Source organism: Cannabis sativa, chromosome 6 (assembly GCF_029168945.1).
Source record: "Cannabis sativa cultivar Pink pepper isolate KNU-18-1 chromosome 6, ASM2916894v1, whole genome shotgun sequence".
Lineage (NCBI taxonomy): Eukaryota > Viridiplantae > Streptophyta > Magnoliopsida > Rosales > Cannabaceae > Cannabis > Cannabis sativa.
This window is the reverse complement of record NC_083606.1, coordinates 58,751,777-58,763,103: the sequence shown is the minus strand read 5'-3', so window position 1 is coordinate 58,763,103 and position 11,327 is coordinate 58,751,777. Positions and strand designations below refer to the sequence as shown.

At 35.0% G+C, this 11,327-nt stretch overlaps 1 protein-coding gene across 1 annotated transcript; it reads right to left on the bottom strand.

Annotated features, from left to right (window-relative positions):
• Window positions 1-253: 253 nt before the first annotated feature.
• On the bottom strand, window positions 254-7,872 carry LOC115725003 (uncharacterized). Its single transcript, XM_030654399.2, has 11 exons — window positions 7,266-7,872; window positions 6,589-6,713; window positions 5,229-5,673; window positions 5,009-5,121; window positions 3,879-4,656; window positions 2,746-3,204; window positions 2,254-2,442; window positions 1,927-2,154; window positions 1,309-1,642; window positions 1,037-1,220; window positions 254-939 (listed from the first exon to the last, which is right to left on the bottom strand). The coding sequence occupies exons 1-11, from the start codon at window positions 7,416-7,418 to the stop codon at window positions 462-464; spliced, it is 3,486 nt and encodes a 1,161-aa protein (XP_030510259.1). The 5' UTR covers window positions 7,419-7,872; the 3' UTR covers window positions 254-461.
• Between the last annotated feature and the right edge of the window lie 3,455 nt (window positions 7,873-11,327).

Below are 11,327 nucleotides of genomic sequence, written 5' to 3'. Positions count from 1 at the left end.
AAAAATTCAAACCATTCCAATCCGTGAACACCCATAATATGAACACTCTTCCTCAACAAATATTGTAATAAAAGCCAATCCAACCCTCGAATATATTTTAAATGGGTTATAATTTCTCTTGACAGATTAGGCAAAAATAATAAAATAATAACCTTTTGACTGATATGATGGCTTCACTCAAACATCCTTAATCGGCCAAACCAAGCCATTGAAATATTTGATCATTTTTCATTTGTGAAAATGAAAGTGCTAATTCGAGAGAAAACAAGACCTTTTATTACATCCAAACATATTTACATTCCTGTTGTGTTCCCAAGAATTTTGCATATAAAAAAGAAGAAGCCACTACCATCTACAACTCCAGTTAAATAATTAAACACAGCTTTATACACATGACACAAGCTGTTACAGGTACCATATGTACAATATCTTATTCTGTACGTCTTTGTATATGCAAACTTTCACATGTTATCAATAAGTTGTCTGTACCAAGCTCCATGAACACTAACTGACACAGTAGCAGCCACCACTAAAACTTCAGCAGCTTCCACCAATTTCCTAGTCAGTACAGCAGCTCCGACTTGCCGGAGTGCCATCTCAGCTAGTTTTCTTCCATCAGGCCTGCTTCCCCCAAGCACAACTCCCCTTGCAGACAAGTGGACAGCACTGGATACCCTTTCAAACACAGGATCTCCAGCTTGCAGGCTCTTGGTTAACATCCTTGCCATGACCGCCTTCCGTGATTCAAGCTTTTGGTTGTCTTTGCTACCGTCTGTGAAGAACTTACTAATCGATTCAACAATTTCTTCAATTCCTGCATCCTCGACACGATCCAGGAGATCCACTAGGCTCTCACTGCATTCTGATAGTATGCCCTCCAATGCTGCAGGGCTGTCTATGATTCTCTCGCTTAGAAGAGTTTGTCGGCAAATGAGAATGCTGCAGATAGCATAAACATATCTCAGTCAGTCACTAGTCTATTTCAAAACTAGTAGTCACTCATCACCAGGAGAATTATCGATTTATTTCCAATTACCTGATAGCAGTTACAATAATTTTCTGAAGTTGAGCCTGAACAGCCCTCAGCCTAGAAAAATTCAGTGTGAAAGTTTCAGGCAGAACCTCTTGAGTCAAACCAGATACATTGCTTACAAGCTTCAACAAGCCTAGCCTAACCATCAGATCAACTTTTTCTCCCTTGCATTCCAGTTGTTGATTACCTGAGCAGAACAGAAAAATTGATAAGGAAAAGAAACATTAGTTCAACCTATTTCTTTATTAATTTTAACAAGGAGTTGGCATCCGAACCTGTGGTGGTGTTAGCATCAGGTGTAAGAGAAGCTGAGTTGGGTTTGAGCACAAAAGTTCCACCACTTCGGAGGGTAGTGGGTGGAATTGATCCATGAGATGAACTTTCACGGTCCAAAGTAGAGATGGAATTCACATGTTCTTCCCACTCCTGATCTTTGAAATTCCACACAGATGACAGCCATTGAGATGTTTTTGGTAGGGAGGAATTGGCATTAGACGGAGATCCATGGCGATTGGCAAAAGCATTTTTCAGGTAATCCAGACCAGCAGGCCCCTTTAACAATGGTTCCAGGAGTCTTATGCGTGCTTTGCTTATTTCTCGCTTAAGCACCTACAAGAATAAGTCCATATAATAAATTTGTTATTCCATACAAAATAAGTACATCATAAACAGATGCAACTACTGTGGCAAAGTGATGAAACAATATAGGGAAAGGAGAAAAGAAAAGAGAACCCTGAAATTAAAAATGCAGCTTTTAAAGAGAGACATTAATAAAATTAATTTATAAAATAATATCTTTATTCCCAGCAAATGAATAGTGAGAAAGCTATATAGCCCTGATATATAAGAACATCCTCGTATATGTTTATATAAAGTTTTGTAAATGTTCTTACCTGAATCTGTTCTAGGACAAAGCGCAGACCTTTGATCATAGCAATTACACTTGAATGGTTTGAGCCATCTCTGGCTTCACATACACAAGCTAATTCTTTCATTAACCCCTGGTGAGCAGTCTTCATTTCATCATCATTCGCAGGTGAGGACAGTTTTTGCAATGTGTCCAATGAAAATTCCAGAATATTTCCCAGATAGTGAATGTCCAAATTACCTGATTTAAGCACCTTGACAAAACAAAAACAAAGTGAAGACCTTGAAATTTGTACACCCATGTTACTGCTGTTTGCAGAAACAATAAAATATGAATTAAGAGGCTTCTCTACCTGAGAAAAAATGTCTAAATCAATAGCTTCAACAATCCTTTGTCTCCAGCTCTCAGGAGCCATCTGGCAAAGTTCATCCCTCATCTCCCTCATTAGTTCTACAACTCGATCATAGTTAGGGTCTCCACTTTTCATGGATTCCATGATGCTATCCCAGAAAGCATTCTCCATTGCCTCTCTTACCTTTGCCTGCAAAACATGATGAAATTAGGTTCGATAAGCAAACAAATATGCAAGCTGTTTCTCTTGTTCTCAGCAGGATGTGAAGCAACTTGACTATGTTCTTTGCTACAATATTTAATTGAAAAAGAAGAAAGAATGCAAAAGAAAATAGAAAATTTCATGAATTTCTTTTAAACTATTATATCCAGATATAGCCTAAGAATTCTAGGAAACACGTTCTCATAAATAGACATTTAGTTGTCTATATATTCTTATGTTTACTAATTCAGCATACACTATACCCTAGTGACAATATGACAGAGCACTGACCTTCATGCCATTTTGATCTTCATTGGACAAATTAAAGATATCACTAAAAGCATCTTGCTGCTTGTGAAGAAATTCATTTACAATAAATTCATTCTCCATGACCAACTTCTCAACAGAAGATCCTAGCTGTCCATCCGAAATGGTTCTTGGTGCTGAAGAATTTGATCCTTCAGGATTATTATCTTCCCTGAACAAGGAACGAACTACTCGGCTCGGTTTTGTAGAATCCTCACCCATATGACTTTTCATATCTGTGCTAGCAACAGACGAACCAGGTGTGGAATTAGGTAGGCTTGGAGAAATAAAAGGAGTAATCAGTGGCCCAGAACTGTTTCCATTTTCCTTCGCTAAAAAGTAGCTGGATCTTGTTTCAGATAAAGCACATTCCATGCGCTGAATCCCAGCATCTCCACTTAGGTGTTGCACTTTTTCCTTCAAAAGATTTTGATCTTCTGTAACCTGCATCAAGAGAATATCCAAGATAAGCAATAAGTAATAAGAGAACTAATAAAATGACTCGCGCATACTTCCCTTGCATGCAAAACTCCAGTAATAAGCCAATGCCAGAAAACCCATATTATTAACTACTTTGCATACCTCTCTTTTGAGCAATTCAAAATAATTTAATATTAAGAATTCCTCTCAGTAATCACAACATTGACTTTCATTATCTATGAAAAACAAAAAAGTGATCTCAAACAAAACTAAATCACTTGAGCTATTTTACATGGTTCGAATGAGTTGCAAACCATATATTATCATTTTCTGTATGCAGTTATACAATATATGTAGTTCAAATGAAGTGTGAAAGTAATAAACAGAGTGAGATTATTTTTGACTAACTTCTCCCATCTGGTGATCACAGGAAGTGGCATGCTGAAAAAAGAAAAGAAACAAAAAAATAGCACGACAAACTACAGTAACTTATCTCCTTCCAACCCCTCTGGACATTATTGTCTCTCATGCATACTTCTTCCCCTGCTTATGAATAAAGTAAAAAATAAATATTGAACTGAAACCTACTTTGTTTTCCTCTTTTAGTGGCGAACAATGCCATGTAAATACATGTTAACAGTCACACTAGCATGTGAAGATTTTGTTAGAAGATGTATCAATATAGGGCTGGAGAATACCTGCTTCTGAATAGCCTTCAAGTCATGAGTAAGATTATTACTATCTCCTTCAGGAGTTATCTTGCACTTTTGCATCATAGACAGCTCTAGCTGGCAAGCTGCTCTCACCAAGTCGTCCTCCAGTAACTGTGCATCCTTGACTTTCCACACAACAAAACAATTTAAGTAAGAGCACCATGCTTTATCAAAAGCTGCAAGCTGAGATCTGAAAGTTGACCGTTTTTGTGCCATTGAATCAGACTCTTCGTCAGAACTGTGTACAGGCCCTTCTAATACAATCTTCAGCAAAAGCTCAAATTCCTTAACATATTTTTCTGCAGCCTTGGCCAAGGACATTTCACGCTCTCCTTTTCCACTGAAAACTGCTTCTGGATGACTCAAGATCATGTAAGAGCAAAGGGTTATTCTGACTGGATACCTTGACTGCTTCGCTGGATTCCTAGCTGCTTCCCTGGATATAGTAGCTTTTTTTTTGTCTCTGCTCCTCAAAGATGACCTTGGGGTACTCCTTTTCTTTGGAGAAGCAACTCGTTTGAGAAGGTGATCAATGTTCTCCAAACCGGGTGAAGGATTAGAAGCAACAGCTCTTGAGACTCTTAATCGACTCTCTAATCGATCAAGTAAAGCTTTCACAGCACGTAGAGTATCAGGCGATTCAATCAAAAGAGCAAGCTGCTCAAAGGGCATCGTTTTGACAGATTTCTCATTAATATTCAGGGTATCATAAGCTTTCACCAAGGTCAAGGTAGTTCTCTGTCTTAGGAACCGCCTCCAACATCTGCAAAAGCAACAAGTAGACATTTACACCTTACTTCAAATTCCTGATCATATACAACCAATTACATGTGTGAATTCTGCAAGTTCCACTTATAGTAATATCCATTGTTAAATAATCCAGAATAGAAAGAATAGAATTTGCAAACAATTAGTTCACTGGTCCAAATAGTACAATATATAATGAAATTTTAGACCATAATATGTAAAGATTTCCCATCCAAGCCACCTCAGATGCAATTTAATGTTGTTTGTACGCAAAACCTTTTACAAAGTGACCAACATGTACAGACATATTTAGTATAGTATGGCAAAAATCATGGAACCATCTATTAGCAACTATAAGCTATATATACCTTGCCAATTTTCTAGAGAGGAGATCAGCTTGCATGTGCATCCTTTTCCAGTCCACTTGAATGTTATGAAGCCTTCCTCTCTGCCTTAAATACTCGGCTCTTTGTCTCCTTGCCTGATAATCATAGAGAGAGAACTTTTAGAAAATATGCATATAACACAAGCAACACAGTATCAACAAATAAAATGCAGATATAGATTGACAGTAGAACAAATTATTACTCTTTGTAGCCGATCTTCCAACTGATCCCTCATTCTCCGCCTCTCAATCTCACGTTGATGAGAGACAGACTTAGCAACACGATGCACCTGCAACACTCTGGCACAGGCCCTCTTCTTCTCTGCTTCCAGAAGACCCAATCGCTTCTTTTCAGCAGCTGCACGCTTTTGGTGAATTGCAGCTCGCACACATTCCTTGTACTTGTTCTCCCGAGCCATCTTCCTCAATAATGACTGAGATGATCTCTCCTTTAACGTAGCCCTTCTTTGTCTGTAAGCCTTAAGCATAAGCATTCTATTGGCCTCTGCCTGCTGAACACGTGATTGTACTTTTGAGTCAAGCTTTTCACGCTCTTTCTCATAACGCATTTCTACCTCACTTTTAGCTGCTTGCCGCAATTCATCCAACCTAGCTAAGCGCATTTGAGCCTTCGCCAGAATACTCGACCTGCGGATAAACAAGAGGTTAAAGCAAGTCAGCCTGCATATACATATAGCCTGACAATACAATAGCAAGAGCGGCAAGACACTAATTTTTTTTTTCTTTCTAAATCAATAATTTAAAACTGAAAACCAAGTAAAGAGCAATAATAGGCCAATCAAAGGATTTACTTTGACAAGAAACTATTTACTTTTTCCCCAAATCATATAAGTTATAATAAATCACACTCTGACCACATATGTATGTATATATATGCAAATATATACAAAAAGCACACATAAATGATAGTTGCACATATATACACACATACCATATGAAAAAAAGAATACGTTGAGGAAGTACCTTACCTAAGAAACTCATATAACACATATAATGAAAACAAATAAATAGATAGCTGAAGGTTTACTTTTGGATGAGATAGGATAATATCAAAAAGTCATCCATAATCTTAGCATCATAGTAGTAGAAATATGAGAGATAATTGCAAGGCTAAATAAATTACTGTATATAATAAAAATCATATATTAAGAAACATTTTAACTCATCAACAGGTAGATAATTACTAAAATAACGTGAAGGATATAACAGAATACAAAAATAACATGAACAAAGAAAATATTTTATGTAAATTGCGGAAGAATAAGCCCTCCACTGCAAGTCCAAGTCAATTTGAAATTAACAAGAAGACAATCAAACAACTGTGGACCACCACAGAAGCATTCCAAACCAACTGAAAGAATAATGGATAAATCAAAAAAGAAATTAAAGACAATTACAAAATTTCAGCTGGGGACCTTTTCCACAATCCAAAACAAAGAACAACTAACTACCATGCTCCAATTCAAGTAGAGCAGTTGACAAACTTAGTAATAAAAGCTACCAAGTAAAATTACAAAGCTACAATTTTAAGAGAATATCAACCTTTTCTGAGCAGCTGCCTGGAGCTTAGCTTCGAGACGCTGACCAAGGTCCTCCTCATTCGAGGAAGACCTAGATGGACTTCGAGGTTTTGGCCGTGCCTTGCTTGATAAGTGTTCATAGTATTGCTGCACTCAAAAGATTTAATTTTAATTTTCAGAGCAAAAGTATTACAGCAGCTACCCAGCAAAATAATGATAACCCAGAAAGTGAAAAATAATTTACAGTAATTAAAAATATATTATAATGATATCAAGCAACAAATGAATACTGCTATCATATCACCAAAAAAAAACGCTTAAGAAAATAATAATAACAAAATTCAAACGCAAGAACAACCAAACTCACCTAACAAACCAACAACATCCTTCCTCATAAAGATTCAGTGAAAACAAAATCAGATATTCTCTTCAATAAAATTAAATAAAAAAACCTTTTTAGTGCTATGTTTGGTGGTTGCAAATTAATAGATGAATAAACATATAAACTGAATTACTTTATTAGAAATGATTTTCTAAAGCTAAAAAAAAACTAAAGATGAAAAAGGGTAGTTAAGAAAAAAGCTTCTTTCAGTGATCAAAATTCACATAACAACCAAGACAAAAACTAAAAATTAACAATTTTCGGAAAGTTAAATTTTTATTTTTTTTTTCATCAAACAGAGAGAGATAGGGGGAGACCTGTCGGCGAAGGTCGGCGTGATGAAGCTTGGCTTCAATTTGTTCGACGGTGCAGGGAGTCTTACAGTGGAGAAGCAATCTTCTGCTAAGCCGTCTGGGTATTCTTGGAGGCCACGTGTACGACGCCGTTTCACTAGCTGCAACAAATTCCATACCTTTACCTATCCCCTCTCTACTCGACGATCAATTAAAAAAAAAATATAAGTGAAAAGGATAACGACGATGATGATTATGATGATGATGATGATCAAAACGACGGCGTTTCTTCACATGCTTTGCTATTCTTTTCTTCTTCCTTATGTACACAAACACAAATATAGAAAGGAAGAAAGAAAAAAGAAAAGGAAACTTAGAAGTGTTTTTTTTTAATGAAAGTAGAAAAGAGGAAAGGCCAGAAGGCGTGTAGGTGGGTGATGTTTCTATATATAATTGTAGAGGAAAGAAGATTTAGTGTTAAGCTGCTGCTGTGTTGTGGTGTGTCAATGTGTTTATACAACAAAAAGCAAATTACATTTTGCTTATCCGAATTATACGTGACACGTCATGGATGTCCCCACTACTACTCTTCCTTCTTTCCTTTGCTTGCCTTGTCTAAAGCTGCAATTGTTGTTTATGATGGGATTGGGAGTTTGGGTATTTTTGTTGCGGTGGCCCTACTTTTTGTTGGACACGAATTCACCATTTTGCCCTTCCATCCATTCATTCTCATTTCTTCTTCCCTACCCTACCCTACCCTACCTATTATTTATTTATTTAATTTTATTTTATTTTAGAGTTTGACAAATTAGACACCTTTTTAATGCCTTGTGTCCTTCCTTGTTGTGTCAATGAATCTACGCGCATAAGTTTGGTTTGTTCATAAATTTAGCTGCTATTCTTCCGTTACGACCGTTGAAAATAATATTAATAAGGGGGCTGGGCTGGGCTGGGCTGCTTCTAATGTTGCAAAAGGAAAAAGTCATTTGACACGATTAGCTCACTATTCAGGTTAGGTGTTAAATTAATGAATATTAAGACATATCGGCGGTGTCTAAATCCTATTTTATATAATAATATATATATAGGATAAACTATAAAGTCTATTAAACACTTATGAAAATAGATGCTTCCAGCTTTTTACTCTCATTAATTTTGTAAGGGTAAATACTATTTGAATATTTTATAAAAGTTGTTAATTGGACTATCTATTTTATTAAATGACAAAATAAAATTTATATTTTCTAAAATTGTAAAATTAGAACCTGAACTCAATTTTTAACAATTTTATTTTTTAATATAACTAGCTTTAAGACAATTTTATTTTTTAACAAAAAATGTAACCAGTTTTATCATAACATCTTTAGATCAGGTTATTATTAAGTATTATTTTGACAAAAAATCAGTTCAAGATCATATTTATACAATTTTAAAAAATAAAGGGTCTATTTTGTTATTTAAAAAAGGAAAATTTACATGATACATTAACTTTTGTCATTTTTTTTACAAAAATACTACCAGACAGTATTTTTTACTTTTTTACTGTATTTTTTTATAAGTTTCATATTATAATATACTGTGTTAAGTTTTCACTGTTGTTCTACTGGTATTTTTTAGTTGTTCTACTGTTGTTTTGAGTTGTTCTGTTTTGTGTTTTACTGGTGTTTTATAAGAACACAGTATTTTTGAAAAGATTTCCGTGTGACAGTATTTTTGTAAAAATTAATCTAAATTCCAATATTTTTATAAATTTCCCTTTAAAAAATAAAAGGTCTAATTAATAATTTTTACAAAACACAAAGTCTAAAATAATATTTACCTCACGAAAAAAGAATTATATATATAAAAAAATATATTAATCAACCAACCAAATACCACCAAATCAATACAAACCACAAGTCAACACAAAAACACCCTACGCTCCTACCTATTCCTTAAAAATTTTGAAAATATAATTTGCTCATATATTTTCTTCTTTCTATTAGTAACACTGCACAATCTACTCTAAAGCATATTCTTAATGTCATTCACTATATACAAAGTCAAAAAGGAGCAGCCCTAAATACACACCTATTACGATTGAACCACAAACTGTACACAACTGCCACAAACAAGGCGTTAATGACAAAAGCCATAAGACTTGTTGGAGTACTGCCAATCCAAATTGTCCAATTATCTAAATCAAGAGACCACATTTTATAACTAACAACAAATTCACCACTTTTTAGACAGACTACACTTGAAAAACAAATGAGTGAGGATGACTTTCAATTTCTATATCAAAAACTAGGCAAAGAAAGCTCTCAATTAGAGCATAAAGTGTTGGGTTTTGTGCCCTAAATAAAACTCATTTCAATATAATCAGATTTACTAATTAATAAAGATCAGAAATCATTTTATGTTGCATGGTTCACGTGATTTATTTCATAATTATAAATTCTATTAGGTCCAGAACATATGTATTTGTTCATGATTATAGTGTTGTCAGCACAGTGGAATATAATCATGATTATATGTTCAAAAGTTTAATTCTCTTATTTGTCAGTTCACTGGATTTAGACTGGCATAATAATCAGCGATAGGTATACTTACACCTTGGATAAGTGTTATGTCCTTTCCAGGGCATTGACAAAGTTTACCAGTATGGGATGTATGGAGTATACATTGGAAGAGACCGATATTGAACTTTGATTAGATATGTTAAATTTACCGTAATATCTATTAAATTCAATATCACCTAGTTGATTCTAGATCAAATGATCTTAATCCTGACATGATTAGGTTCGATCTCAAAAGTGTTATTCGTGTTCTTTGATTTGTTAGTTAAGCCTACTTTTTGGTCAGGGTGATACGTACATTTTGGGAACACGATAGTACAATTGAGTGGGAGCGCTAAACATAGATATGGAATCTATAGCTTCTATAGGTATTTAGAAGTGAAACGATGATGTAATGACCGCTTTAGTAATTTGGATTAGTAAAGGCAATTAGCACTAATTTTTATTATTTTATTATTATTTGTGAATTAATTTAATTGTGGACCCCAATATTTAGAAATAAATATTAGAGTTATAATTTCTCAATTCCGGAGATTTTATTAAACTCTAGGGGTATTATTTAGCTTATATGTGAAATATGCAATTTTTGTAATTTTTGCTCGGCGACAACGGAAAATGCGATGGATGGCTAGTTTGATCACATGGGTAAGTTTAGAACCTTATTTCTTAGTGAGAAATATTTTAGGGAAAATAAATTATAGGGATTGAGCGGGGTTATGGAATTTAACCTTTTACCCCTAGCTTTTGAAAAACCTTAGTATTGGGTCTATGGGCATTTTAGTCTTTTGGTTAAGGGGAGAGTGAGGTGGCTGCCCAATTAATTGACACCTAGCAATTAACCTTCAGCAAAGGATTAATCAAAATCCTTTTCCCAATTTAGGAAAATCAAAGAAAAGAAAAGAAATTAGAAGGAAAAAATTATTTTCCTCTTGAACTCTCTCTCTCTTTCTTTCGTCTGGGACAAACCAAGAGCAAGGACCAGAATTTCCCTCTCATTTCTTTGGATTTAAGCAAGGATTCAAGCTATTGCAAGTGAGGGCATCCATCTAGCAGAAGATTTCCGCTCAGCACACTTGAATTGAGAAAACAGGTAAGAACTGAATAAAATATGTGATGTGATTATCTGAATGTATGTATATGTGTTTGTATATGCATGCTTAAATTATGATTTGCACTACCAACACTTGTATGGATATGATACAGAGTGCATTGGTATAGTGAGTATTGTTGTTGTGAGTACGATACAGTGATACCAACACGGGTACGGGAAAGTGCTAAGGTGTGTGGTATATCACTCAGTGGTACTCAGGATACGGAGTAAACCCTACCAACACTCGTACAGTGAGGTACGTTGTGTATGTGGTATAGTGGTTGTACCCTAGTATTGAATGTTCATACTCATTTGTTAAGCTCTATAATAGGTGTACGGGCGCCTATTTACAGGTCGGAAATTATATGATATGTTATATGCATTTCTTACTGAGTCTGTCGACTCACAGTTCTGCTTCCATGTGTAGGTAAAGGAAAG